Source organism: Balaenoptera physalus (genome assembly GCF_965194825.1).
Source record: "Balaenoptera physalus genome assembly, chromosome: 15".
Classification (NCBI taxonomy): domain Eukaryota; kingdom Metazoa; phylum Chordata; class Mammalia; order Artiodactyla; family Balaenopteridae; genus Balaenoptera; species Balaenoptera physalus.
Window position 1 is genome coordinate 44,634,070 of NC_138894.1, and position 26,219 is coordinate 44,660,288.

Below are 26,219 nucleotides of genomic sequence, written 5' to 3' on the forward strand. Positions count from 1 at the left end.
ATCCCTGGTTGGGAAGCTAAGATCCCACATGCCTCACGGCCAAAAAACCAAAACAAAAAACAGAAGCAATATTGTAACAAACTCAATAAAGACTTTAAAAATGGTCCACATCAAAAAATTCTTAAAAAAATAAAATAAATGAGCTATAAACTCATCATCAATCACCACAGAAAGTTACATCACTGTAAGAATTACTCTGACTCAGTGTAACAGACAAAAAATGTTGCCTAAAGGGCAGTCCAGCTTAGAGCCTAGATTTAGTTATATGCAATAATAAAGGTAACAGCAACAAACATCTCTACATTCTTCGTAAATTATCCTTTATTATCTATGTTCATTTGTAATCTGAAGTGATTTACACTAAATTTCTCAACCTTATGAACCCACATCTAGATTGTTTTAGCAGTCAGTTTCTTACAGAAATTAATCAATATGCCATCATGACTAAACATTCCTAAGATTAACTGCAGTTGTAATATATTGCTATGAATGAGAAGAGCTCTACAATAGGATATCCTATGTTCCAGTCTGCTTGGGACAATCAGTTCACATCTGCTTTTCAGGGAAGATCATTAGTAGCACCGTCTTTCACTCTTAAAGTGTAGATAATAACTACATGCACTCTATATCAATGAAGCCAAGTTTACAGGGAGCTTTTATGAACTACACTTATTTTTCACTTCCTGTTCATTCCTAATTTATAAAAATACCTGTCATATGCTATGAACATCCATTACAGTTGCTAATAACTTGTAGAGTCCTGTCCATTTGTTCAGGATCTAGCCCTAAGGCAGCTAGGGACTGCCTCCTAGTGGTGGGATGATTCTTGTATGTTCCTGACCCCACCTCTGTTTGAACATCTTGTCATGCCCTGTAATGTTCTCCCATACCTGTCTATCATCCCAACTTCGGCCTAGCTTTGTCCCAACTCTTTCCATCCCACACTTTTTTCCTCTTGTTCTTAATAAGTGATTATATTTCCTCATTCAAAGCAAGCTAATGAGAATTATATCCCAAATGTGAAAGACCACTCTCCATTTGTGGAAGATTTTACTTTATGGAAAAAACAGGCTTGGTTTCCTTTAAAATCAGGAATAAAACAAGGATGTCCACTTTTGCCACTTCTATTCAACATAGTGCTGGAAACTCTAGCCAGAGCAATTAGGTAAGAAAAATAAAAGGCATCCATATTGAAAAGGAAGAAATAAAACTATGTCTATTTGTAGTTTATATGATCTTCTAGGTAGAAGACTAAAGAATCCACAAAACAAAACTGTTAGAGCTAAGAAATAAATTCAACAAAGCTGCAAGATACAAAATCAACAGGTAAAAATCAGTTGTATTTCTATACACTAGCAATGAACAATCTGAAAAAGAAGAAAGCAATTTCATTCATAACAGTATCAAAAATAATAAAATCCTCCTAACACCGATTAGAAGTGCTACTATCTAAAAAACAAAAACAGGGGCTTCCTTGGTGGCGCAGTGGTTAAGAATCCGTCTGCCAATGCAGGGGACACGGGTTCGAGCCCAGGTCCGGGAAGATCCCACATGCCGTGGAGCAACTAAGCCCGTGCGCCACAACTACTGAGGCACAACTACTGAAGCCCGTGCGCCTAGAGGCCATGCTCTGCAACAAGAGAAGCCCCCGCTCGCCACAACTAGAGCAAGCCCACACACAGCAATGAAGACCCAACACAGCCAAAAATAAATAAATAAAATAAACAAATTTATTTTTAAAAAAATAAAAACAAAAACAAACAAAAAAACAGAAAATAACAACTGTTGGTGAATATGTAGAAAAACTGGAAGCTTTGTGTACAGTTGGCGAGAATGTAAAATGGCGCAGCCACTATACAAAGCAGTATACTGGTCCTTCAAAAATTTTTAAATAGAATTACCACACAACCTAGCAATTCCACTTCTGTGGAATACACCTGAAAGTATTGAAAGCAGGGTCTCAAACAGACATTTCTTGTTATGAACTGAACTGTGTACCCCTAAAAGTCATACATTGAAGTCCTAATCCCCAGTACACCACAGAATGTGACTGTATTTGGACATAAGGTATTTAAATAGGTAATTAAGGTTAAATAAGTTCAAATGGTGAGCCATAATCCAATACAACTTGTTATCTTTTAAGAGGAGGAAGAGACACCAGGGATGTGAACACACAGAGAAAAGGCCACGTGAGGACACAACAAGAAGGCAGCCAACTGCAAGCCAAGGAGAGAGGCCTCAGGAGAAATCAACTCTGATGACACCTTGATCTCGGATTTCTAGCCTCTAGAACTGTGAGAAAATAAATTACTGTTGGTTAAGCCACCCAGTCAGTGGTATTTTGTTATCAAAACCCTAGTAAACTAATAAATTTGTACACTTATGTTCAGAGCAGTATTATCTACAATAGCCAGTAGCAAGCCAAGTGTTCACCGACAGATGAATGGACAAACAAAATGTGGTATATACATACAATGTAATATTCATCCTTAAAAAGGAAGAAAATTCTGGCACTTGCTACAGTATGGATGAACCTTGAAGACATTATGCTAAGTGAAACAAGCCTGTTACAGAAGGACACATATTGTGTTTTCACTTATATGAGATATCCAGAATAAGCAAATTCATAGAGAAAGAAAGTAGACTAGAGGTTACCAGATTCTGGGGGGAGGAGTTAATGGGAAGTTCCTGCTTAATGGGACAGAGTTTCTAACTGGAGTAATGAAAAAATTTTGGAAGTAAGACACTTGGCTAGACACTTGTGCCAGGCACTTGGCTAGATTGTAGGAATAAAGCGATGAAAAGGCACTTATGATTAATAACATTAATAAAAGCTAGTATTTTTTGAGTACTCTTACATGCACCCAACAAACTAGGTAATTGCCATTATTATCATCCTCATTTTACTGATGAATAAACTGAAGATTAGGAAGCCTTAGTAACTTGCAAAATATTACACTACTTGACACTATATTTTCAACCATTATACTGCCAGTAAGAGTATTGCTACTATGAGAGGACACAGCAAGGCAATTAACTTATTCATCCAGGGTTTTAGGGATATCTGAGTAAAAACTTGAAAGTTGAGTAGGAATTTGGTGGGGGGAGGGTGTAAGTTGAAAAAGAAAATGGGGACTTCCCTGGTGGTCCAGTGGGTAAGACTCCGTGCTCCCAATGCAGGGGGCCCAGGTTCGATCCCTGATCAGGGAACTAGATCCCGCATGCATGCTGCAACGAAGATCCCGCATGCTGCAAATAAGACCTGGCGCAGCCTAAATAAATATTTTTTAAAAAAGAAGAAAATGTTGCTGACACTGGGAGCAAAAAATCTAGAAGAAAAAGTAGAGTTCATTCAGGAAACTTCAAGCAGCTTACTGGAGGTGGATCTTAAAGTGTCAAAGGTGAATTATCAGAGATGAGACTGAAGTAGTAAACAGAACAGAGAGAGAGTTTGTTTTGGTTTTATCCATTGTGAAATAAACCACCGCAAGTTTAGGGTTTAAAACAACAACCATTTTGTTATCTCTCATTATTCTGTGGATTAACTGGGCTCAGTTAGGCAGTTCTACAGCTTCATGTGATGTCACCTGTGGCTGAAGTTATCTGGGAACTTTCTGGGTATGGAGCATGTAAGGTGGCTCTCTCATAGGTCTGGCATCTTGGCAGGAACATCTAAAAGTCTGGATTCACCTGGGATGCTGGAATGTCCAGGCCTTTCTTTCTCTCCACGTACCTTCAGGCATATTCTCTCCATACAGAAAAGAGGGAATCACAAGGGAGACTATGAAGAAGAGACATTATAATAAAAACCAGAAGAGTACAGTATCACAAAAAACAAGGGGAAAAAGTATTTCATAGAAGAGAAAATGACTATTAGTATCAAATGCTGTAGAAAGATTAACTATGATTAAGACTGAAAATTGTTCCCTCAGATCACAAACATATAAGTTACTAGTGACTCTGGCAAAAGCAGTCTCCAGAGCAGAAGCTTTATTGCAGTGAATTAAAGAGTGACTAGGAGGTGGGAATGTGGAAACAACAAATAGACAGTTTTTTCAAGAAGCTCAACAGTTAAACAGAAGAAGACCTAGTGGTAGGTATAGGAGGACAAGATGTCAAGAGAAGATTTTTTTAAGATGGCAGAGGTTAAAGCATGTTTAAGTACTGTTGGGATGAAGCCAATAGAGAAGGAAAAAAAACTGAAGATGCCAAAATAGAGGGTATGCGATACAGAACACAGAAACAGAGATTATCCTGAGACAGGAGACGAGAACTGGACAGTGCTATTAGTGCACTTAGACTGTAGGTATGGCATATATATAAATATATACACAAAAATCGAAAGTCAAAGGCATTCTTCTTTGATGCCTACTACAGCATTTTCTCAGTGAAGTAGGAAGTAAGGTCATCTTCTAAGAACAAGGATAAGAGGTCTGAGAAGAATGAAAGACGTTTTAAATGGCCACTATCAGGACTAAGTTAAAGAGATGATTAGGAAAACATGAGGGACTTCCCTGGTGGCACAGGGGTTAAGAATCTGCCTGCCAATGCAGGAGACATGCGTTCAAGCCATGGTCCAGGAAGAGCCCGCATGCCGCAGAGCAGCTGGGCCCATGTGCCACAACTACTGAGCCTGCACTCTAGAGCCTGCGAGCCACAACTACTAAAGCCTGTGCGCCTAGAGCCCGTGCTCTGCAACAAAGAGAAGCCACCACAATGAGAAGCCTGCGCACCGCAAGGAAGAGTAGCCCCCATTCGCCGAAAAACTAGAGAAAGTTGCAGCAATGAAGACCCAACACAGCCAGAAAACAAATTAATGAATTAATTAATTAATTTAAAAAAAAAGGAAAACATGAGAATATAGCTAGAAAGAATGAGAACCCAAGGCCAGGTTGGTAACCAAAACTACGGTATTTTCAGTTGGCTCAACTGTGTAGTTTTCTCTTATAACATTCAGTAATCAGCTACAGGGAGTTATAGGGATTCAGTTGTGCTAAAGAGACATGGTAAATGGATAACAAGAAAATTACAAATTTTAGCAAGATGTCTATTGATAAGTTTAGACTATTCCCTTTTATTCAATAAACAGACTCATATGCCATTAATTTTGTAGTTTGGCAAAGGTACATACTGCAGTACTTTAGGTGCTACTGAGAGATGCTGCACAGCATGGCACAAGTCCCCATTTAGAATATCTTCTTTTTAAACACCCGTGTAAACAGACCAGGGAACAATACTAGCCAGCCCTGAGGATCAATACCTCTCTTCAGAGCTGTATAAAAGAAAAATAATAAGAGCACATATGTAACTTAAAATTGTTTAGTATTCACGTTAGAAAAGTAAAAAAGAAACAGGTGAAATATTTTCAATAATTTATTTAAGACAATATATACATACTTCCACAAGCAGCTACATAATATAAAATTATTAATGAGATATTTTACATTTTAAAATACTGAGTCTTTTGAAATTCAGGGTGAATTTTATCCTTAAATTACATCTCGGGGAGACTTCCCTGGTGGCACAGTGGATAAGACTCCATGCTCCCAATGCAGGGGGCCCAGGTTCGATCCCTGGTCAGGGATCCCACATGCATGCTGCAACTAAGAGTTCTGCATGCCACAACTAAGGAGCCCACGTGCCACAACTAAGTAGCCCGTGAGCCGCAACTAAGACCCAGTGCAACCAAATAAATAAATAAATAAATAGAACAAAAAAATTACATCTCCATCCAAATCAGTCATATTTCAATAGCTCAAAAGCCACATGTGGCTACTGGCTACCATACTGGACTGTGTAGCTCTAGATATTATAATTGCATAATATCTAGACTTATGATACCCTTGTTGAATTAACAGAGCCACTGAGGGTATTCCTTAGATGCCATCATCTTACTGCTGCAATTATTCATAATATATGCTTACATAGCATATTTCAGCCATGAATGTTGTTATTCCCAGGCTCAAAGAGTCTAGGCACATGTATTGCAATCATATCATCCAAGACAGAGCTTTGGTTCCCTACCAAGTTCATGCTGGCCACTTGCCTGGAAACCATCGGTATCTGTACAGCCATTGGCTAATAACTGCTATCTTGGCTAGCCAGGTGTGGCAGGTGGAAGGCAGCTGTACAGACTAAGGGTTAAACTTTCTTTACTAAGTTAGCTACCACTCACCTACTGATGTCCCAGCTTCCAAAATTCTGTTGACATCTCCTCTCAACTTCTCTTTGTCCTTCTGGAGTTCATGCCTTTCTTTATTCCTTGACTTTCATTTTAGTAGTATGTTTTCAAGAGTGAGTGAAAATAAACACATGTATTCAATTGACCATGTTTATCTGGAAGTTGCTTTTTTGATTAGGGGCTGATTTATTTTATAAATTCATCATCAAAAGATACCTTACCTGCAGATACAGATGAACTTTTTAAAGCTTCCTTTAAAAAGATTTACTCCAATCAGAATTCCGGATATAAACAATACAAAATATTTAAATGAAAAATCAATTTGCTCTTTAAATTTATCTACTAAGAACATTTTGTATTTAGAATAATTTTGTTCATACAATTAATCAGTTAACATGAAAAGAAAGATAATAATGTTACTGAACACTAACCCTGCTTCCTCCAGATGAACTGTAATAAACTATCTAGGCCCAATTTAATTGTGTTGTGCCTGTGCTCTGTGAACCTTAGTTGAGTATTTGTATTCTAGTCACCAGAAGTTCTAATTTTCATGAGTCTACAGAAATAGTACATGCAAGAACTATTAACCTGTCACTGTTCTGATTTACCAGCACCTTACAGAGTAAAAGTTAGTAAGCACTGTCAAAACAGATGTATTTGGTATTATAAAAACTTGTAGTAATAGATTATGCTCATTAATGTGTTCTCTGAAAAAGACACAAATTTCTCCAGCAGTACTGTGAACTTCTTACATTTTAAAAACGAATTTAACTTGGTATTTCAAGTTCATCTGAAACGTAAGTCAGCCTTTAAAAAATGAGAACTCAGTCAATTTTATTTATTCTTTTAAGATTATTCTTGTCCCTTCAGTTAGTATTGAGCCAGAGCAACATGTTCTAATCTTTTCGGCTGGAACCCACTCACATAAAACAGCCCATTGTACTCTTCCACGAACATTTTTCCTTGCTCACAACTCTTAAGTCAATGCATACACTTCTATTTTCTTTTTTAAGGTTAGCACAATTATTTAACTCCAGTATTTATTGAGTATTATTTTGTACCAGGCACTGCTAGATTCTGAGAATAAAAAGATTAATAAAACATATTCTCTGTCTTCAAAAACCTCATAGTCTGGCATAGGAGACAGATACATAAAGTAATAAATATAAAGCAATATGATGAGTACTGCAATAAAGGTATAAACAAAGTGCTATGGGAAGCCCAGAGACAGGAAGGATTAATTCTTTCTGGGAATGGTGGTAGAAGGAATAGGATTTTCCCAGTGGGAAGAGGTAGAAGGAAGACTATTCCAAGCAGAGGGAACAACATGAAAAAAGGCACAATGAAAGTACACAGTTTCTCTGGGAAACAATAAGTAGCCTGGTGTGGCTAAAACATGAGATTTCTGCAGAGTAGTGGTAGAAGCCATGTGAAGGAATTTGAACTTTTTGTTATAATGAAGGCAACGAAAAGCCATAAAAGCAGGAAAGAGGTGTGATTTGTGTCTTAGAAAGAAAACTCTGTGGCAGTGTGAATGACTGACTAGAGAAGGGGGATAGAAGGAAGGCAGGAAAACCAATTAGAAGGCTATTATACCAGACTAGGTAGAACTCTGAGCAGTCATTGTAGAACTGGAGAGAAGGGAATGAATGGATTTGACATGCATTTCAGAAGCAGAATCACTTGGACATGATGGGTATTTGGATGAAGAAGGTAAGTAAAGAAGAGTCAGAGATTCCACCATGTATTTTGGCTTGTATGATGATTAATCTCAACAGAAAACAATAAAGATTTTTTTAAATGAGCTGTGAACTGATACATTTGCAGATATTTGCAAGACATTCAAGTGGAAAGATCCAGGAGGCAGTTGGAAATAAGGATCTCAGCTAATGAGTATAGTCAATACCAAAAATACAGATTTTTGGAATTAGCAACATAAAGATGACATTTGCAGTCATGTGAGCAGATGAAGTTTCAAGACGGAAGAAGAGGAACCATTGCCAAATACTGCATACTACAAAAAAGTCAGATGATAAATATCTATGGCAAAACTTTTAAAAGAAACCTTTGATAAGAAAATATGGGGAAATATTTTTATGATTATGAGGTAAGAAAGGATTTCCTAAAAAAGACACACAAAAGACACCAATCATAATGGAAAAGATTAACATATTCGGCTACTTAAAGACACTTTAAGAAAGAATGAAAGGACAATCCACAAAATGGGAAAAATATATGCAACACATATAAGTGACAAAGGACTTGAATTCAAAATATGTAAAGAGTTCTTACAAATCAAAGAGAAAAGGTAGACAATCTAAAACAAAAAGAGGGAAATATAAGAATAGGCACTCCACAAAAGAAGATACCCAAATAAACAACAAATATAAGAACAGGGGCTCGGGCTTCCCTGGTGGCGCAGTGGTTGAGAATCTGCCTGTCAATGCAGGGGACACGGGTTCGAGTCCTGGCCTGGGAAGATCCCACATGCCGTGGAGCAACTAGGCCCGTGAGCCACAATTACTGAGCCTGCGCGTCTGGAGCCTGTGCTCCGCAACAAGAGAGGCCGTGATAGTGAGAGGCCCGCGCACCGCGATGAAGAGTGGCCCCCACTTGCCACAACTAGAGAAAGCCCTCGCACAGAAACGAAGAACCAACACAGCCATAAATAAATAAATAAAAACAAAACACTTAAAAAAAAAAAAAAAAGAATAGGGGCTCAATCTCACCAGTAATCAAGAAAATACAAATTAAAAACCATAATGAGATATTACTACACACCCAACAAATTGACAAAATTTTAAAACGTTAATAATACTAAGCTTTGGCAAAGATATGGAGCAACTGAAATTCTCATACACTATTTGGGAATATAAATTAACATAACCAATTTGGAAAACTGTGCCAGTATCTAGTCAAGTTGAAAATATGCATCCCTTATGGCTCAGAAATTTCACTCCTAGGATATACTCTAGAGATTTGCATCTTTATGTGCACCAGGATACACATAAAAGAATGTTCAGAGCAGCATCCTTGTAATTTCCCCTAACTAGAAACATCCCAAATACCTATCAACAGTAGAACAAATGATGTATATGTATAACTGAATCACTTTGCTGTACACTTGAAACTAATACAACATTGTTAATCAACTATGCTCCAATATAAAATAAAAATTTTAAATAAATAAATAAATTGTAGTATATTCATACAATGGAATACTATACAGCATATAGCAATGAAAGTGAAGAAGCTATAGAAATGCACAATGACATGGATGAATCTTATAAACATAATGTTAAGTGAAAAAAGCAAGTTACAAAAATAATTTCATATAAAATTCAAAATAAATACATATTGTTTATGAATGCATGTACAGGTGGTTAAGTTAAAAGAGAAATGCAGGAACTTCCTTGGTGGCAAAACGGTTGAGAGTCCGCCTGCCAATGAAGGGGACATGGGTTCAAGCCCTGGGCCGGGAAGATCCCACATGCCGCGGAGCAACTAGGCCTGTGCGCCACAACTGAGCCTGCACTCTAGAGTCCACGAGCCACAACTACTGAGCCCGCGTACTGCAACTATTGAAGCCCGTATGCCTAGAGCCCATGCTCCACAACAAGAGAAGCCACTAAAATAAGAAGCCCGCGCACCACAATGAAGAGTCGCCCCTGCTCGCCGCAAGTAGAAAGCCCATGCACAGCAACGAAGACCCAACTCAGCCAAAAATAAATAAATAAATAAAAATTTAAAAATATATATATAAAAGAGAAATGCAAGAAAACCACTACTATAAATTATAGGATAGTGGTTACCTCTGGGGAGACAGAAGTGCTTGTAATGGGCAAGAGATACTCAGGGATTTCTGTGGTCCCAATAATGCTCCACTCCTTGACCTCAATGTGGTGATTTCATAAGTTGATAACCAACTGATGAAACATACATATACATTTTGTGGACTTTAAAATATATTTTATAACTTAAAATTTTAATGAACTAAATTTTGAAATGGTCTTAAATCTAATAAAAGATGTAAGAGTAAGAAGTAACCAAAAGATCTTGATTCTAAGGATGATTAAAAGAGATAAAGAAAACATGCTATCTAATCCATTTAAACTAACTGAATACCACAAAGAAAAAGGACAACTCTATTTCTGAGATAAACTACATTTAAATCTGTTTCAAGTCTGATGACTGGATTTCATTCTTTCATTCACTCAACAAACCTTTGAGACCTACCATGTGCCTGCCACTGCGCCAAGCACTTCAAGTAATGGAAAACTTAGCCCTATCTCTTAGCCTTCTCTTACTCTAGGACCCCCACTGACTTCTAATCCCTCTTGGAATAACAGATTTAGTGGAATACAATCTTGGGGAGGGGAGTGGATCTCAATTCCAAAATGTACAAATGAAAAGGCATGCAGGGGGACTTCCCTCGCTGTCCAGTGGTTAAGATTTTACCTTCCAATGCAGGGGATGCAGGTTCGATCCCTGGTCTTAGAGCTAAGATTCCACGTGCCTCACGGCCAAAACACCAAAACATAAAACAGAAGGAATACTGTAACAAAGTCAATAAAGACTTTAAAAATGGTCTACATCAAAAAAAAAAAAAAAAAAAAGGCACGCAGGAATTATCAGGTGCTGATCTGAAAACACGATTAGTTCATGTCTCACCCAAAGAAATACAGAGAGAAAAGAGATGCTAGTTTTTTTCTTCTCCAAACATTAATAAAAATGAACAGACAACCTTTGTTTTTTTACATCAGGTAAGAGGAAAATTGAAGAGGTCAGTAGCAGGAATAGAAGCATGAGATGAACGGTTTTTAAAACCTGAGGAAATAAAGATACAATTTAAACAAGACTTCTGCTTTTTGCTTTTCAATAAAGGAAATCAGTATCTATAAAGTTATGTGATCTATATTACTCAACTTGTTAACCCATTTTTTAATTTTCAGAGTTAGCTCTGAAAAATAAAATTTACCCTAAAATGACAAGGATTTGCCCAGTGAGATTTTTAAAATTAAGCTACAAACTTCAAAACTTGAAGAGAAGTTCTGAAGTTAGCATAGTTAGAAAAAAGATTCCAAATATCTGTTAACAAATAAATTAAGCCTCATTTACAAGTCATTAACCAAATCTCAACTCCATGTCTGGTTTACACAACTTTCCCTGTATTAGACCTCCTATAACATAGCAAAGCAATATTCTGAGAAGCAAAAAAGGCTCAGCCAAGAATAGAAAACACTACTCATAAACATGAAAAAAACAGGAATTTTAAGATTACTTAGAAATTAAAAATTAGTAAGGAATTAAAATTAATAAGAAATTAAAAGGTGAGATAGACCTGGTATGACTAGTCTTCTCATTTAACACTCTGTTAATCTTTCCGAACACTCATTAAATGATATTGAAGTGATGCCCAGGAACATAAATGTAATAATGTCCTAGGAAATAATTTTCAGTTTACCAAAACTCGAATTTTGAACTCAGATAAAGCATGTTTGTTGATGTCAATCTGGTAATCTGATTCGTAATATGGTGTCTCTTTTTAAAATTAATGTTTGTTAACATATTTTAGGTAGCTCTTATAGCCAAATGAACATGGAATCTGAAGACCGAGTTCTGCCAAATTCTGCCATTTACCAGCTATGTGATCTTGAGTAAATAACCAAACCACCCTGAGCCTCACACCAACCAACCTCACAAGACTTGAGAACAGATAAAGAAAGTGATTTATGTGAACAATATTGTATGAGCCCCAAAGATGGGAAGCTCAGTTTCCTCAATACACTGCAAAAACTACTTTCCACAAATTAATAAATATTTTTACTCACCTTTTATTATGGGAAAATTTAAATACACAAAAGTAGAGTGTAATGAAGTTGTATGTATTCTCACTCAGCGTCAACAATTAAAAACTCATAATAATCTTGTTTCATCTATACTCCACCCATTCCCTCTCTTCCTCTAGTATTTGAAGCAAGTCCCAGACATCATATCATTAACTTCCTAAGAGCTAAAAGTCAATGGCCTCTTTTCAGTGTATATACAGGTATATGAAGTCCAACAGAGAGGTGTGAGCTAGAAATATGAATTTGTGGATCACCAGTAATGAAATCAAGAGTTGAAGCCACAGCTTTGGATGAGGTCAAATATCCATGCTTGGGAAACAAGAAGATAGATTCTTGTGGTGCTCCTTTGTCAAAAAATATAAGTAGATATAAGCACAGTTTTTCTACCAAAATAGAAACCCTATGGATTTTTCAAAGGCCTATAGAACTTTCATATCCTATGGTTTTAACTGTTTTTCTGCCTTAAAAAGTGTCCCTATAGATATTAATAGCCACTACTCTAAAGGATTTACCAAAATCCCTGGGACAATAATAGACATAATTGATGTAACATCAAATTTAAACACTAATATTATGACCTATCTCAAATCTACTTTTCAAAGTATTTGTTGAGAACTTGTTGCTCCGGTTATATTTTCCTTTCTCTTTAAATTGTAGAAACCTGTTTTATACTTTCTTTTGTATGTATATTACACAATAAAGTTTTTAAACTAAACTTTAAAAAGAAAATATGATTCCTGCATTTAAATAGCTATGACAGATGATGGTATATCTTATAAGCATTTAGAGCTTTGAACAGACATAATATTTGTGTACTAAAAATATTTTATAAGCTCTTTAAACACCAAGTTGTTGAATCAAAGACCATTTATTCCTACATTTTAATTAACTTTACCCCAAATGTCAAAATTAGTTATGATTTATTTATACTCTACTTCAATCCTGAAAAAATTGTGACTCAAGTTCCTTAAATCCTAATTTTACAATCCACTTTAAAAGAATTTCTAAATTTCCTAAAATAGTTTTTATAAGATGTTCAATAAAGATTAACCTTTGAAAAACAAAGTACTTATGACACTTGGAATGGAATGGAACTTTGTGTCTTTTATTTCATTAGCCACCAAGTAAATTATTCAAAGCGGGTAGGAGGGGTACAATTTTTAGAAACACAATAGATTTTCAATGTTTAAATTTTGATAGGTTGGCATTAAATTGTGCCTAAGTACTATATGATTAGAAAGAACTCCAAAATATTTTTAAGCATATCCCTATCTTTGAAATAATAGTCCTAGAAATAAGAATGTATAGTTTCATAATTAGGAGATGGATTTTAGTTGTGAGCACACCATACATTTCTTTGCTTTATTTTTTTCCCTAAGCAAAAACTGGATATATTTAAAAGTAGTTTCAACTTTGACTATTTTATGTAACTGCCATTTCACCTAAATAACTGAAGGTTTTTTGGAAATATTTTTGATTTTTAAAAACTTCTGGAAGGCTTCACCTAAAATGTTGTAAGTAAAATCCAACTCATTTTAAAAGCATGATAAAAGAATCACTAGGTCAAAATGGCATGTTCCCCTCTCCCACCAAAAAAATCCAATTCTTTTTTCAGATATCAATAAATATCAACAGGATGATTAAGAAGCACAACTGCTTTATCAGGATCCATCAACTAAACACAGTCCCTCCCCCACCAAAACCCCTCTTTTTCAAATAAGTATATTCCAGACACTCACACATTTAATTAAACAGATTCTTTCTTAAAGATAATGGAGATGTTTTCTCCTTGTCAAATAAGCAATGCATTGTTATTACTTAGTATTCTTTTTTAGTTGGTGGTTTTTACTATAAGTATTGTTGAATATAAATATTCCTTAGTTAAAATTAATGAGCCAATGAGCTTTTTTCATTCTCATTTTAGACAATGGGGGGAGAGACAGTATGGAAAATATAGAATAACTCGTTGAGAACTTGTTAGGTTTTCAATTAAGGAATTTTATAAAGATATCTTGATGCTGTTCTTAAATTACTTCTGCAACAGAAGCCAAGTGGTTTTTTTTTTTTTTTTTTTGGTCTTGAATAGTAATGATACAGATTTTCTTTACCAATAATGTATATATTAACTACATTTAATATATCAGATACATTTTATTTCTGTATCTCTAAAGAAAACCTTAGTGCCTGTCAGTGCCTAATGACATCAATAACATTCATTTATTCTGCCAAAGTCATGAATTTATCATTTTCACAACTGAAAAAAAAATCACAATTTATCTGTGAAACTATTTTGAACAAAATATATGAAAAAACTGGTAATTTTCTTTTGACACAAAAATTGAAACCTCTCGGTTTTCTGGTCTCTGAATCCGGCATGAATTTGCTGACATTCGGTGCCTTTTTACCTGATTTTCCTCTCACGTTTAATACCCCATAGAATTTTTAAATTTAAGAATTTTTTTCCAAAAAAAAAACCCCATTTACAACGTTGAGAAATGTTGTTTCCATATGCCCTCAGTAGCTACTGACTAACTATAAAATACTGAAAAGCTCTACAACAAACGACGTTACTTCACTGAATCTTTTCAGAACTTCAGCAAATTAATGCGGTGCTCCTGAGATGGTTTTAAGAATTTTAAAAAATTATTTAAAAAACACAAACACGACCTATCCTTTAGCCCTAAAGCACCTCACATACGTTCACTGTAAGGTAGACTTTTTTGCCCCCAGAGTCTGAGCAGAGAACACAAGCCATGAGTAGAAAACATGAAGATTTCGTTGAGCACTCAAAGGAACAAAACTGTTGACGTCTTAACGTTGCTAAGTGTTCTGAAGTTGCTTAATCTCCTTAAATTGCTTCAATTCTAGCTGCTTCCATTGTGTCACCAACACCAAAACCCAAACAAACCTCTTCCCTCAGAAGAATGGCGAGCTGAGGGCTGTTCTCAGAGAACCTGCCTGTAACAGGTGGCCCGGAAGGACCTGCCGCGCTCCCGCCGCCGCCGCCTGCACTCTGCGCCGCTTGGGCGCCCCCACCCCGTCCGGCCACTTCCGGCCGCCCCCGCCGCGGCCACGCACTTTCCCCCGCTCCCCCAAGCTCCCGCGTCCCGGCAGCCTGAGGTGTCCCAGCGCCTTCCCGCTCCCGGTTTCCACTCAGCGCCGCGGGGCCTCGGCGCAGGCTAGGAGGCCCTGGAAGAAGCACGTGCCTCTTCTCGAGGCCTAGTCCCCCGGGCGGGAACTCCCGCCGGGCCTCCGCGCGCCCGGCCGCTGGTCCCCGTCTGCCTGAGTACACGGGTGCCGAAGCTTCTGGAAGCCGCCGAGGGGCCAGGCCACGGGGATGCGTCTCACCTACGTGCCCGCAGCCTCGGCCCAAAGTGTGAGGTTCTAGAACATAGCCGACAGAGTTCGGCCAAATAACAAATGCGACGAAATTGAGCCCCAGGGGGTTGAGTACCTTGCTCCGGAGGCCACACGGTTGTCCGAGCGGGTGCAGAGCCGGATCTCGTGGTTTCATTCCACCGCGCAGCCAGGAGGACCGCTGGGCCGCACAGAACCCGCCTCAGGGAGCTGCGGGTGGAGGCAGCCCAGAACCTCGAGCGGCCCTGGCGGCGGCTGCGTGAACCAGGGCGGCCCTGGGGAAGGCCAGGCAGGGTCGGCTGAGGAGAGCGCCCAGTAGGCCCTGCACCCCCGGTGCCCAGGCTCGTGCCGCGCGAGCTGGAAGCCTCTTTGCGCCGGCCGGGACTCCCCGGCACGTGTGGGCCCCGCATTTCAGGGGCCCCGCCGCACACCGAACCGGCGCGCTGGGTTGCCCTCAGCCGGCAGCGCCGCGGGGCCAGGCTGGGAGGGGCCGTGGCTGCGCCCTCCTGCGGGCCTTTGCGGAGTCAGGGATATTGGGCTTGTTGGGTAGGAAGGCGTGGGCCTACGGAGTCCGAGACGGGCCTACGGAGTCCGGAGGGCGGACGCGGCTGAGAGGGTTTCCCTCCAGTCCGGGCTCACAGCACTGAGACCTAGCTCGGCGCGGGACCCTGGAGGAGGGGGTCGTTCTCCAAACCCGGCCTCACGTTGTGTTCTCAGGTCTTACACGGAATGAAAAGAATAGGGTGTGTCGGTCACTTCGCAGGAAACTTTTCGTTGTTTCCTTATTTCCTTCCCGCCCATGGACAAGTTGAGCAGCTTCTGGGCCTTACATCCAGGAGGTTTCAGACCAGAGTATGGACTCTGGGTCTTCTGGAGGATCATCTCACCCCATCCCCACCCCTACCCTGTCTTCCTCAGGGGAAGGTGGACTCGTCCTTCCGAACCCCCTTGTGTGAACCAGGAGTCTTCTTCCCCTGCCAAAGTGAAACGCGTCCCTATCGACTTTTCTAGATTTTGTGTTTGCGTTTTAAAGAAACTTAGCAATACGAACAAAGATATTTTGGCTACTTCTGGCAGGGTCTGAGGGTTTAAAGGGACATCTTAGCACGTGGAAGGGATGACTCGGATTCCTCCGGCCTCCGTGAAGCCACCGGGGACAGCTCAGCAGAAAGGAAGGTCGTCTGCTGCCAACATGCAAGACACGGATCGGTTTTTTGTCGTTTTGTTTTCTTTTCCTTTTTGGCTCAGCTCTGAGAGCATTACAGAGCTATCCTTTCCCGCCTCTCGACCCTCTTCCCCTCCCCCTCTTCTTTCTGGTGCAAGCAATTAGGGTGAAGAAATCAGTGCCAGGCTCCTGCCTCTGAAGAGAAAGGAATTGCTTCGGGAATTGAGTCCTGACACCTGTCTCTGTCCTGGATGGCGAGAGGGGATACGGGGTCAAAACGCCTGGGGGAAGAGGCCGGGCTGACCGGGAGGAGGGGACCCTCCCTAGGAGAGCATTTCTTTGGCCTCCAGCTTCACACGGGTTATTAACACGCGGGTTATTAACACGGGGGTTTCCTCTTTTTAGTCCCCTCCACCCACCCAAGACCAGGACCTGGGCTGGAAGCAGAAGAGCAACACTGACAAGCCGTTCATTAATTTGCATTTATTTTCGGGAAATAATGTAGATAAAGGGGGCGGAAGGGGACTGCCTTACATTTCAACAAGTAATTTGCGATCTTCACATCGGACAAATCAAATTTACAAATTACTTTCCCACCTACTGGACGAAAAGGCCAAAGCCAAAACTGATATACAGGCGTGGGTTCTCCGCAGATTTCGGAGAATGAAGGTGCACTAAAAACTCACTAGACAAAACAGGGTTGTTTAAAGAGAGAGAAGCCGACAGAGGAATTGGAACCGGGGTTTGGGGCCTGGGTTTGTTTGTTTTTCCATAATGCTGTATTTTTATTTTTTGTTTTCTTTTGGTTTTGATCTCTTAATTGGAACTGCGACCCTGTGCTTAGACCTGGTGAAGGGCTCAGTCCTGCGCCCCGGCCCAGACTAGCCCCCTCCCCTGTACCCTGACTTGGCTCTTGCCTTCACACTCCCAGACCCTCCTGATCCTCCGCGCGCAGCTTCCTGAAACCAAACGATTCTCTTTAATAAATACACAGAGGGAGAAGGTGTGAGAGGGCAGGGAAGCTTCGCAACAACTGAAAAAGTAAAAGCGCCATCGTTTGAGGAAGAGAGGAAAGGGGACAGAGGGAAAATATTTTTTGTTTTTGTTATATATATATGTGTATATATATATATGCTGTATATATCTTAAAGTTCTATTTCTTGGGCTCTAAGACGAGATATGCTCAGTTCAACCAACAGCAACTAAAAAGTTTAAGTGGTCCCTGGAACGGACCTGACTATATACAGCATTCCCGCCGAAGCGGAAGCCTGAGCCAGTTCTACGCAGGGCGGGGCTGTGCGCGAGAGGCTATGGGTGCGCTCCTCCCTCTGGGCCTCGTCCCAGCGCATCCGGCTGGGGAGGAGGAAACGCCGGGAAGCTCTGGTCTGCAGGCGGGGAGCGGGGCTTAGGGCAGCTGAAGGGGCGGCAGTCTGCACGCGAGAAACGCTTAGTGGTTGTTCTGATTTGGAGTAGAGCATGGGTGCACTCCAACAGGCAGACACATGCCAGTTAGTGACTCCAGTGTCCAGAAAGAATAAATTAAAGTGTAGGGCTCAAACAGCAAGTCAGAGCGAAGAGCCTCCGAAGGCTGCAAGCGCAAAACTGTCCAGAAAGACTAGAAGATGGTGACTTAGGAGTTCGTTAGGGGTTGAGGAGGGGAGCACACAGCTCGCCCGTATAGAATTTGTGGGCCAAGCCGAAGCACCGCTCCCCTCATCCAAGGGGTGGGCAGGGTTTGCACATCCCCCAAGCAAGTGGCACAAAGATGAGGGCGGCAGTGCAGCAATGGGCATCTTTTGGGAGCATGAAATTTCGGGTCTGGAAAAGCCGAGGCAAAGGCGGGCAGTGCAGCAGCAGCAGCAGCAACAACTGGACGGGGACCACGGAGGGCGCAGGTAGTTGCGTTTCTTCTTCTCTTCCTCCCACTCCTGGGCTCACAAGACCTGAAACCTCCATGAGGCTTGGTCCTTATAGTCTAGACAGTCAGGCGAGTTGAAGTTGAGTTTCCAAGCGGAGGAAGCGGCGGCGGCGCCAGGCTCCTTGTAATCCAAGCAGTCGGCAGAGTTGAAGGCGAGCCCCGAGCCGCCGTAGCCCTGGTGATGGTGGTGGTGATGGTGGTGGTGGTGGCCTGAGGACTGGCTCAACGGGTGGTGCGCGTGGGGATGGTGGTGATGGTGGCTCGCCATGGAGGAGGGTGCCATAGGGCTGAGCTGGTGCGGGTGGTGGTGCGAGTGCATGGGCGCTAGATATGAGCTGCAGTCCACGCCGCCAAAGTAGGAAGAGGAGGGCGCGGGGTAGCCCTGGCCATAGCTGCCGCCCTGGCCATAGGACATGGGATAGGAGGCTGCGGCAGAGGCGGCGCCTGCGGCTACCGAGCGCTGCATACACGATGCGTTGCTAGGCGCGGCCAAAGGCTCGGGCACCGACACGGAAGCGGGCGCTGAGCCGGGCGAGATGGAAGCCGGACTCCAGATGGACGAGGCAGCCGGCGTACTCAACGACGACGGGACTGCCACCGCCGGGTTTCCGCCCAGGCCTGCAGCCGCTGCAGCCGCCGGGTTGGCAGAGGCGCTCGATGCGGAGCTGGAGGACGAGGCGGAACTGGACACAGCGGGCGGCGTGAACTGGCCGCTGCTTTCGGAGCCCGAGCTCTCCCGCACCGGGGACGACTTCTTCTTGGCTGGGCGGCTCTTCGTCCCGCTCCCGCTCTGCTGCTGCTGGCGGCATTTGGCGCGGCGGTTCTTGAACCAGACCTGCAGCGGGCCGGGTGGGGGAGAGCGTGTCAGGGGGAGAGTAGAGCTTGCCACTCCCCCGCCCCTTGGACCAACACCCGGCCTAGGATCCGCATCCCTCTCCTATCGACGCCTCCTCCCCTCCCCATCTCCGACCCGGCCAGACCCTGCATTCCCTGCGAGCCTCCACCCTCCCCCATCCTTCTGCTCAAAGACCCTCCTCTGGCAGAGTAGGGATGTGCACTCCCCCCCCACGCCCAGCGCAACTCTGCCGGAGGGCGGAACATTTGTGTCTGTCCAGCCAGAAGTTCAGCCATCTCTAAACTGATGCTGTTGGCTGCTTCCCAACAGACCTATGTATGTTTGGAGGCCCTGTCTTCTATGAATAGAGCTCAGTAAACTGCGGAGAGGCACAGAGCAGGCCGCGGAGTGGGGGACAGTCCCCGAGTTTGAGGCTGGAGCCCCTCCGCCCCTGCAGGTCTGGTGCTGGGCAGGGCGAGAATTTGGATGGGAGCAGGAGCAAGGCCAGGAGGCTGAACAGAGGCCGTACTCGGGGGACTAGGGAAGGAAGCCTGGGCAGAATTTCGTTGGACTTCTTGGCTCCAAGTGGGGAACCAAATAGGACAGTCATAAAGTTCTCACTCCTCTTGGAAGGCCCCGGTACAAGACATGGCATTCCTGTTCTCTCGAGCCTCTGGGGGGAAAAAGGCAAGATAAAAGGCCTTTGAGGAGAGTTCTGAGTTATAATCCGAACAGTATTTTCGGGTCCCTTTCATCGCAAAAACAGGAACAGCAAAGCTGGTAGCCAGGTTTTGCGTTCAGCATCCTCTCCGGGCAAAGGAAATGTCTAATCAAACTGGCGCCACCCGTGGGGCGCACTCCCAGACAGGGCACCAGGCTCTGGCCAAGCCCCACTCTTCCATTTCCAGGATCCCCGGGATACAAGGCAAGGACGGAGGAAGAATTCAGGACCCGGAAGGAAACTGCCAAGTCCTGGGGCGGCCAAAGAGGCAGGGGCAAGTGTCGGGCTCTCAGGGCACGTTACCTTCGGGAGCCTCGCTTGTCCTCCGGCAATCCTAAAAAGGACTTTGGATAGCAAAGGCGCCCCGGGGCCAAGGGCGGAATCCAGGGCTCTAAGCTAGCTCCTCTAACTTTGGCCCCTCTGCCAGGCCCGGCCCAGCGCTAGGGGGAGTCTGAGAGGGGCTACCCAGCCTGTAAGCCCGCCCCCACACCAGACCCCCCTTCCCAGGCCCTCTCCAACCAGCCCCAGCACCCCACCCCCGACCCTGAAGTCCCGCGAGCGCGCGCACCTGGACTCTGGACTCTGGCAGGTTGATCTTGAGCGCCACCTCCTCGCGCATGAAGATGTCAGGGTAGCGAGTCTTGGCGAAGAGCGCCTCGAGCACGTCCAGCTGAGAGCGCGTAAAGGTGGTGCGCTCCCGTCGCTGCTTCCGCGGGGTGGCTGAGGGGAAACGCGGGGGCGCGTCGGGTCAGTGGTGGCCACGCAGACTCGCGCTAGAGGACGCGGACCGGCCCCTGGCAGGCCCTGAACCAGGCCGTTGCAAAAGAAAGCCGAGCTCCGAGCAAAAAAACAACTCCCCAGGGAGGCCGAGGCTGACAGCCACAGGTGGGAGAAACTGCATGTGTGAGCGACTAGGAGCCAGTGTCTCTGGCACTCCAGGGCTGCCCCCTTCCCTGCCTCTCAGAGGTTAAGAAAGGAAGAGGAGTTATGCAATCTTTCTTCCTTCACTTCCCCCCTCCCAACACTCTCCCTGGCTGGAAGGTGGGGAAGGGGTGTGCAGAAGCACGTCCTGGAAAACACTTTCCGAGGGAAAAAATGGGGGTGAAGGAGTGGAACCTAGAAAAGACAGCCAGGATTCGGCTCAAGTCTTCCACATCAACAGTGCAAAAGTTGGTGCAGGCCACACGTCTAGAGGACAGTTTAATTAGGGAGGGAGAATCCCCCCTCCTCAGCTCAGCCAGTCGCTTTGCATAAGGCAAGCTGGGCCCTTCCTCTAAGGGCCTAGCGAGTGTCCATATTCCTCGTTCAATGTTGGGGGGAAAGGCATAGATCCTCTCTCTCTCTCTCTCTCTCTCTCTCTCTCTCTCTCACACACACACACACACACACACACACACACACACCACCCATGAGAAATCGAATCCGTGGGTAAATGCGCCCTGTGCTGGCAGTGGGAGCACAACAGGAGACAAGGTGCCGGTGTGGCCGGGCAAGGAAGGCTCACGTCTCAAGTTTTCGCCGCCCCGGCCGTCCTCACCGACCCGCGATTCTGCCCTGCGAGCCTGCAGCGTGCCCTGCACCATAAGCAGACTAGGCAACCGGTTCCCTGGGCCGATCCACGACAAAGTTTGTGCTTAAACCCGAGAGGCTGGGGATCCCCAAGACTTGCAGGGGCCGGGGGCGGGGGCCGGTGCTCACCCGGATAGCCCACGGAGGGGTGTAGGAGGTCCATAGCCGGCCCGGCTAGGCCCAGCCCGTTCATGCCGTATGGGGGTTGTTTGAGGTAAGACATCATGCTAACAGCTGGGTGGAGGCGCCCCGAAGGATCCAGGGGGCCGGGGCCGGGCGCAGTGCGGGGCTCCCACTGCGCAGTCCTTCAAGCTCTGTTGCGTCTGGGGGCCCGGCCTATGGAGACATGAGACACACGGAAACCGTCATTCCGAGCCATCACGGCTGCCTGGTCTTGTCCGAGGCAAGGAGTCACAGGATGCGGAGGGGACGCCGGTTATGGAACTGTACAGGGCGGTCAACTCGGCTCTGTAAGGCCTTAGCCCAAAGACCACAGCTTCTTTGAAAAGTAAAATAGCTGGATCATGATCACCTCTTTTCGGGCTTGGAATGGGCCAGACACTCATAGGGCGACACTAGGAGTGAGGAGAGGTTAAAATCAGGGCCAAGCTTGGGAGGTCAGAGCCTGAACCGCAGAGTCTGCTAGGTCCCAAGACTAGGCAAAATTCTGGTCGGGTGGGAACGGGCCTCACACTGCACAAGAAAACATTTGCTCGGCCCCCAGGCGGCAGGAGACCCAGAGCATGAGGCGTTGTTTCGTTTTGTTTCAAACGTTTTTGAAAGTGGGACGTACAGGTAGATTCCGGAGAGCCCAGGTGAGGCACTGCGGAGGGCTAGCGGCACCTGAGCCTCTCCGGGACGCATTGCCCACCTGGGAGAGTGCGACCTGCCAAAGTCTCCTCGGCTGGGTCCCGGCCCTAGAGCCGACAGCCGCCCTTCCAGTTGACTTCTCTGTGCCCAGCCGCTGAAAGACTGCTTACCCGGAATCCCACCCACACCTCGACCACAGTTTCGAGCCCAGGTCCCGCAAAGGCGACCAGAAAGCGTCACTGTACAGGTGGCGGTTCTAAGACGCCGCCCGAGGTCACCGGCGCCTCGCCACAGCCGCAGGCCGTTTTTCGTCAACGCAAGCCGGTCCTGGCTGCGGACAATGGGGTCCCGGCTGGGGTTGAAAGGTGACCTGCCCAGCGCCCCAAGGGTCTGGCGGATTTGGGAGGCCTGAGTGCAGCAGGTCCGGTGCGCTCCCCGCCTATCCTACTAGCTGAACCCGCGGCCGCAGGACCCGATCGAGACTAGAGAACTAGGCCTCTGAGGCGTAGCTCGCTCTGACCCGGGCTGGAAGGTCGACGCCTGGCTTCCCCAGCTGCCCCAAAACTGAGGCGCTACAATCAGGAGTCAGGAAGTGGCGCTGGGGGTGTGGGACTGAGACCCCAGAGGACCTGTCGCTTTACCCCGCTTCAAGGAACTCAAAGCAGACCTGGGACCCGGGCTAGAGAGTTTAGGGAAAGAAAGAAGTTACAGCTAAAGAAGTCTCCCGCTCCCATCCCCATGGGACCTGGGCCGGGAGAACCTAGTTTGCAGGGAAGGCGACAGAAGGGAAAGAGCCTGGGCTCTGGGGCCGAAGGAGAATGGGACTCAGCCGCGGCGACTCTTCAAGGCTGCTGCGTGAGTTTTCAAAGACTTTCTTCAAACTTAGCACTTCAGCTCGGTTACTTTGGAGGAGGCGGGGGAGGGGCGCGGGGCCGCAGCAGAGATCCGGGGTCCTCAGCGCAGCAAGAGGGGAGCCAGGTCGCCCCCCAGCCCCGCCCACGTGCCGGGGACCTGGGAAGCGGGGACCCGTTTGAGGACGGGGAGGCAAGAGCAACCGACGCATTCCCAGAGTCCCGGGCGGCTCCCGGCTTTCTCCTTACCTGCCCTCAGCTGCCGGGGCCGCTCACCATCTACCTCGCGCCCTCACACAGACCTTCCGGGCAGCCAACCTGCAAAACAGAGCAGCACAGGAATTACCCGCCGGGTTGGGCGGTTGGTCCAGGACCCCCAGATTTCTTTCTTTCCCCAACTTCCCTCCTCCCTTTCTCTTTCTTTCCAGTGGCTTTGTGCGTGTCCCTCCAGGTTTCACTTTATTGCACACACACACTTTGTTTGCAAAGCCCTACACGCTCCCGAGACACTGCCTCGCCCGGGACCGCGCCGAGGGGCCGCAAGGAGGAGGGTGGGGGTGAGAGGGGCAGAGCTGGGAGGTGGCTCGAGGTTGCCGTGGCACTCCGTGCAGCGTGGAGGCGGTGGGGGCTGGGGAAGCCCCGCAGAGGCACTTCGCAAACTAAATAAATCAAGCGATTTACCTTGTCGGAGTGGCTTGTCTGGCCGGGTTGTTTAGGTGATTGGAAATGTAGCCTGATGAAGATTGATCACCTTTCTAATGCCCTCCCCGGGTATGTGAACGCGAGGTGAGTGCGTAACCGGGCTAGGCTGCCAATCCCTGGCCCCGCGCGGGCTGAGTGACAGGGAGCCGGGCAATGGCAGCACGAGCCGGGGGTTACCTCCGCGCACCCCCGCCCTCCCCCGCCCCCTGCACCCCGCCCTCACCGCCCGCCCGCCCCGCCCCGGTCGCGCGCTAACTCCGGGGCTTGACTGGCGGCAAACGCGGCGCAGAGCGACGCGAGGAAGACGAGCGCAGCGCGGGAGCCCAGGCCGTGGAGGGGGACGCCGGTCCCGAGGCCGCCCCGGGGCTCCCCGCCCTTCTCTCGCCCTTTTGGCGCCCTGGAGGGAGTGGCAGAAGGAGGCGAGGTGCTGGAGAACCGGTTCTCTCGCTCTCCCGCGCGCCACCCAGCTCGGCGGCCCGGTGGGCGCGAGGACCCGGGAGCCGCGGGCTGGAGGGGAGCGGGCCCCCGGCCCCTCTCCCAGCGCCGCGGGCCCCAGCGTCTTCATTCACCGCGCCACCACCCGCAGAGGGACGCCGCGGGCGGCTCGTGCTGGCACAGGCTACTTTGCCGAGCGCGGGAGCAGCTCCCAGTGCGCAGATCCCGCCTCGGAGCCTCAGGACTCCCGCGCCCGCAAGCAGCACCCGCAGGGGAGGCACGGCCACTTACCTGCTCTTCGGCGTCTCCTGGGGTTCCCAGTCCCCACGAAAGGTGTTTGAAAATCCTAAACGCTTCTTTTGAAATGTTGGAGCCCAGAGTCCCCTCTCCCTTACACATACACTCTACTTCTGAATCGAAAGGTTTGGATAGGAAACTTTCTCTTTCACACTGTCTCCTTCCCGTTCTCCTTTTACAAGGGACAATTTGGTGGAAAACGTGGCCACAGACCCCTGCCCTCAATTTTTTTCCCACATGCCGCAGGAGCCTCCTTGAAGCGATCTCCCCGGATCGTTCGTACTGGCGAAGCCCATTTCCCAGTCGAACAAACTTCTCAAACACGTCTACCTGGGTGGACTTGTCAAAGCGAGAGAAAAAAAAAAAGTGTTTTCGCCCCAACACTGAGTAAGGCAATTCTTTTAAATGGCACCTCCTCCTGAATATTAGGCACTTTACTCCCTTTCGAGGAATTCCTACCGCTTCTTCCTAATCCCCCCTCCCCTCCACCTCAACAGGCGGAGTGAAAAGTTTGAACAGGAGTAAGTGTGAGGGCGAGTCAAGGAGCCACCGGGCGCTTCGCGGTGGGGAGCGCGGGCGCTGCGGGGTCGCAGGGTCGGGCACCGAGAGCGGACCAGGCGCGGGGCGAGGAGGTGGAGGAGAAGGAAGGGGGAGCCCGCTGAGTGAAAAGGGGCCGCGGCCGCCGCTCTTCAAAGTGCTTCCCCCTCCCCCAAGCGACACTTTCCTTTGGAGTCCGAATAAAATACGGTAACAGAATATGATGGAGGGCACACTGTTTCCTTAACTGCTTCTCAAAGAACCCGGGAGATCTTCTTAGGACCTTTAATAAGGCTTTGGTCGGTCCTTTTGTTGATCTCTCAAAATCAACTCCTTCTAATTGAAGTTGGAGCTGAAAGCGAGCTAATGTTCAAAGAAAGTGGCCGCCAGACTAACGAAATTACATTTTTTTTTTTTTTGGACGATGAGGGAACATCTAATCAAAGGGGCAAAAGAGGAGGGGTGGGAGTGGGGAAGTATGAAGGAGAAAAGGTTTTACAAGATCCTTCTCTGGTTCACAAAAGTCGGCGACACGGGCGCTTCTCTCCAGAACAAAGACACCGCGGCCCATTCACAAAAGGGAGAGAAAGAGAGAGAGAAAACAATAAAAGAACGGAAGAAAAGGAAAAACATGAACAAGAAAAAGACTTAACAGGAAAAGAAACTGCGCAGAGCGCAGCGCTGACCCGAGCGGGGACACACCTTTGGCTCGCGCAGGCCCCCGCAGGGAATAGTCCGCGAGGCCCAGGACTCCGAGCCCCCGAAATGTGCAGAGATTTAAGGAAAACAACGAAATACACCCCCGCTTTCAGTTCTGGGGAAAGGCGCGGGCTGGAGCGCACTAGTGTGATGGGGAAGGGTATGCCGGCGCCGTGGGGCGAGCTTCGGCGGCACTGCGTCCCTAGCCCGGCGGTACCCCGGCCGGGGCCTGCGCGTTGTGTGCCTGGGTTTGCCCTCCCAGGCCTGGGTGCGTGCCCTGTCCCACTCCCGCA

At 46.3% G+C, this 26,219-nt stretch overlaps 1 protein-coding gene across 2 annotated transcripts; it reads right to left on the bottom strand.

The window, feature by feature from the left end:
• Positions 1-17,020: 17,020 nt before the first annotated feature.
• On the bottom strand, positions 17,021-25,425 carry OTX1 (orthodenticle homeobox 1). 2 transcript variants are annotated; one of them, XM_082426654.1, is made up of 6 exons: positions 24,685-25,425; positions 23,938-24,089; positions 23,506-23,574; positions 21,725-21,931; positions 20,595-20,746; positions 17,021-19,305 (listed from the first exon to the last, which is right to left on the bottom strand). In XM_082426654.1, the coding sequence occupies exons 4-6, from the start codon at positions 21,819-21,821 to the stop codon at positions 18,487-18,489; spliced, it is 1,068 nt and encodes a 355-aa protein (XP_082282780.1). In that variant the 5' UTR covers positions 21,822-21,931; positions 23,506-23,574; positions 23,938-24,089; positions 24,685-25,425; the 3' UTR covers positions 17,021-18,486. The 2 variants fall into 2 exon arrangements, with proteins under 2 accessions (XP_082282780.1, XP_082282781.1); XM_082426655.1 differs by lacking the exon at positions 23,938-24,089.
• Between the last annotated feature and the right edge of the window lie 794 nt (positions 25,426-26,219).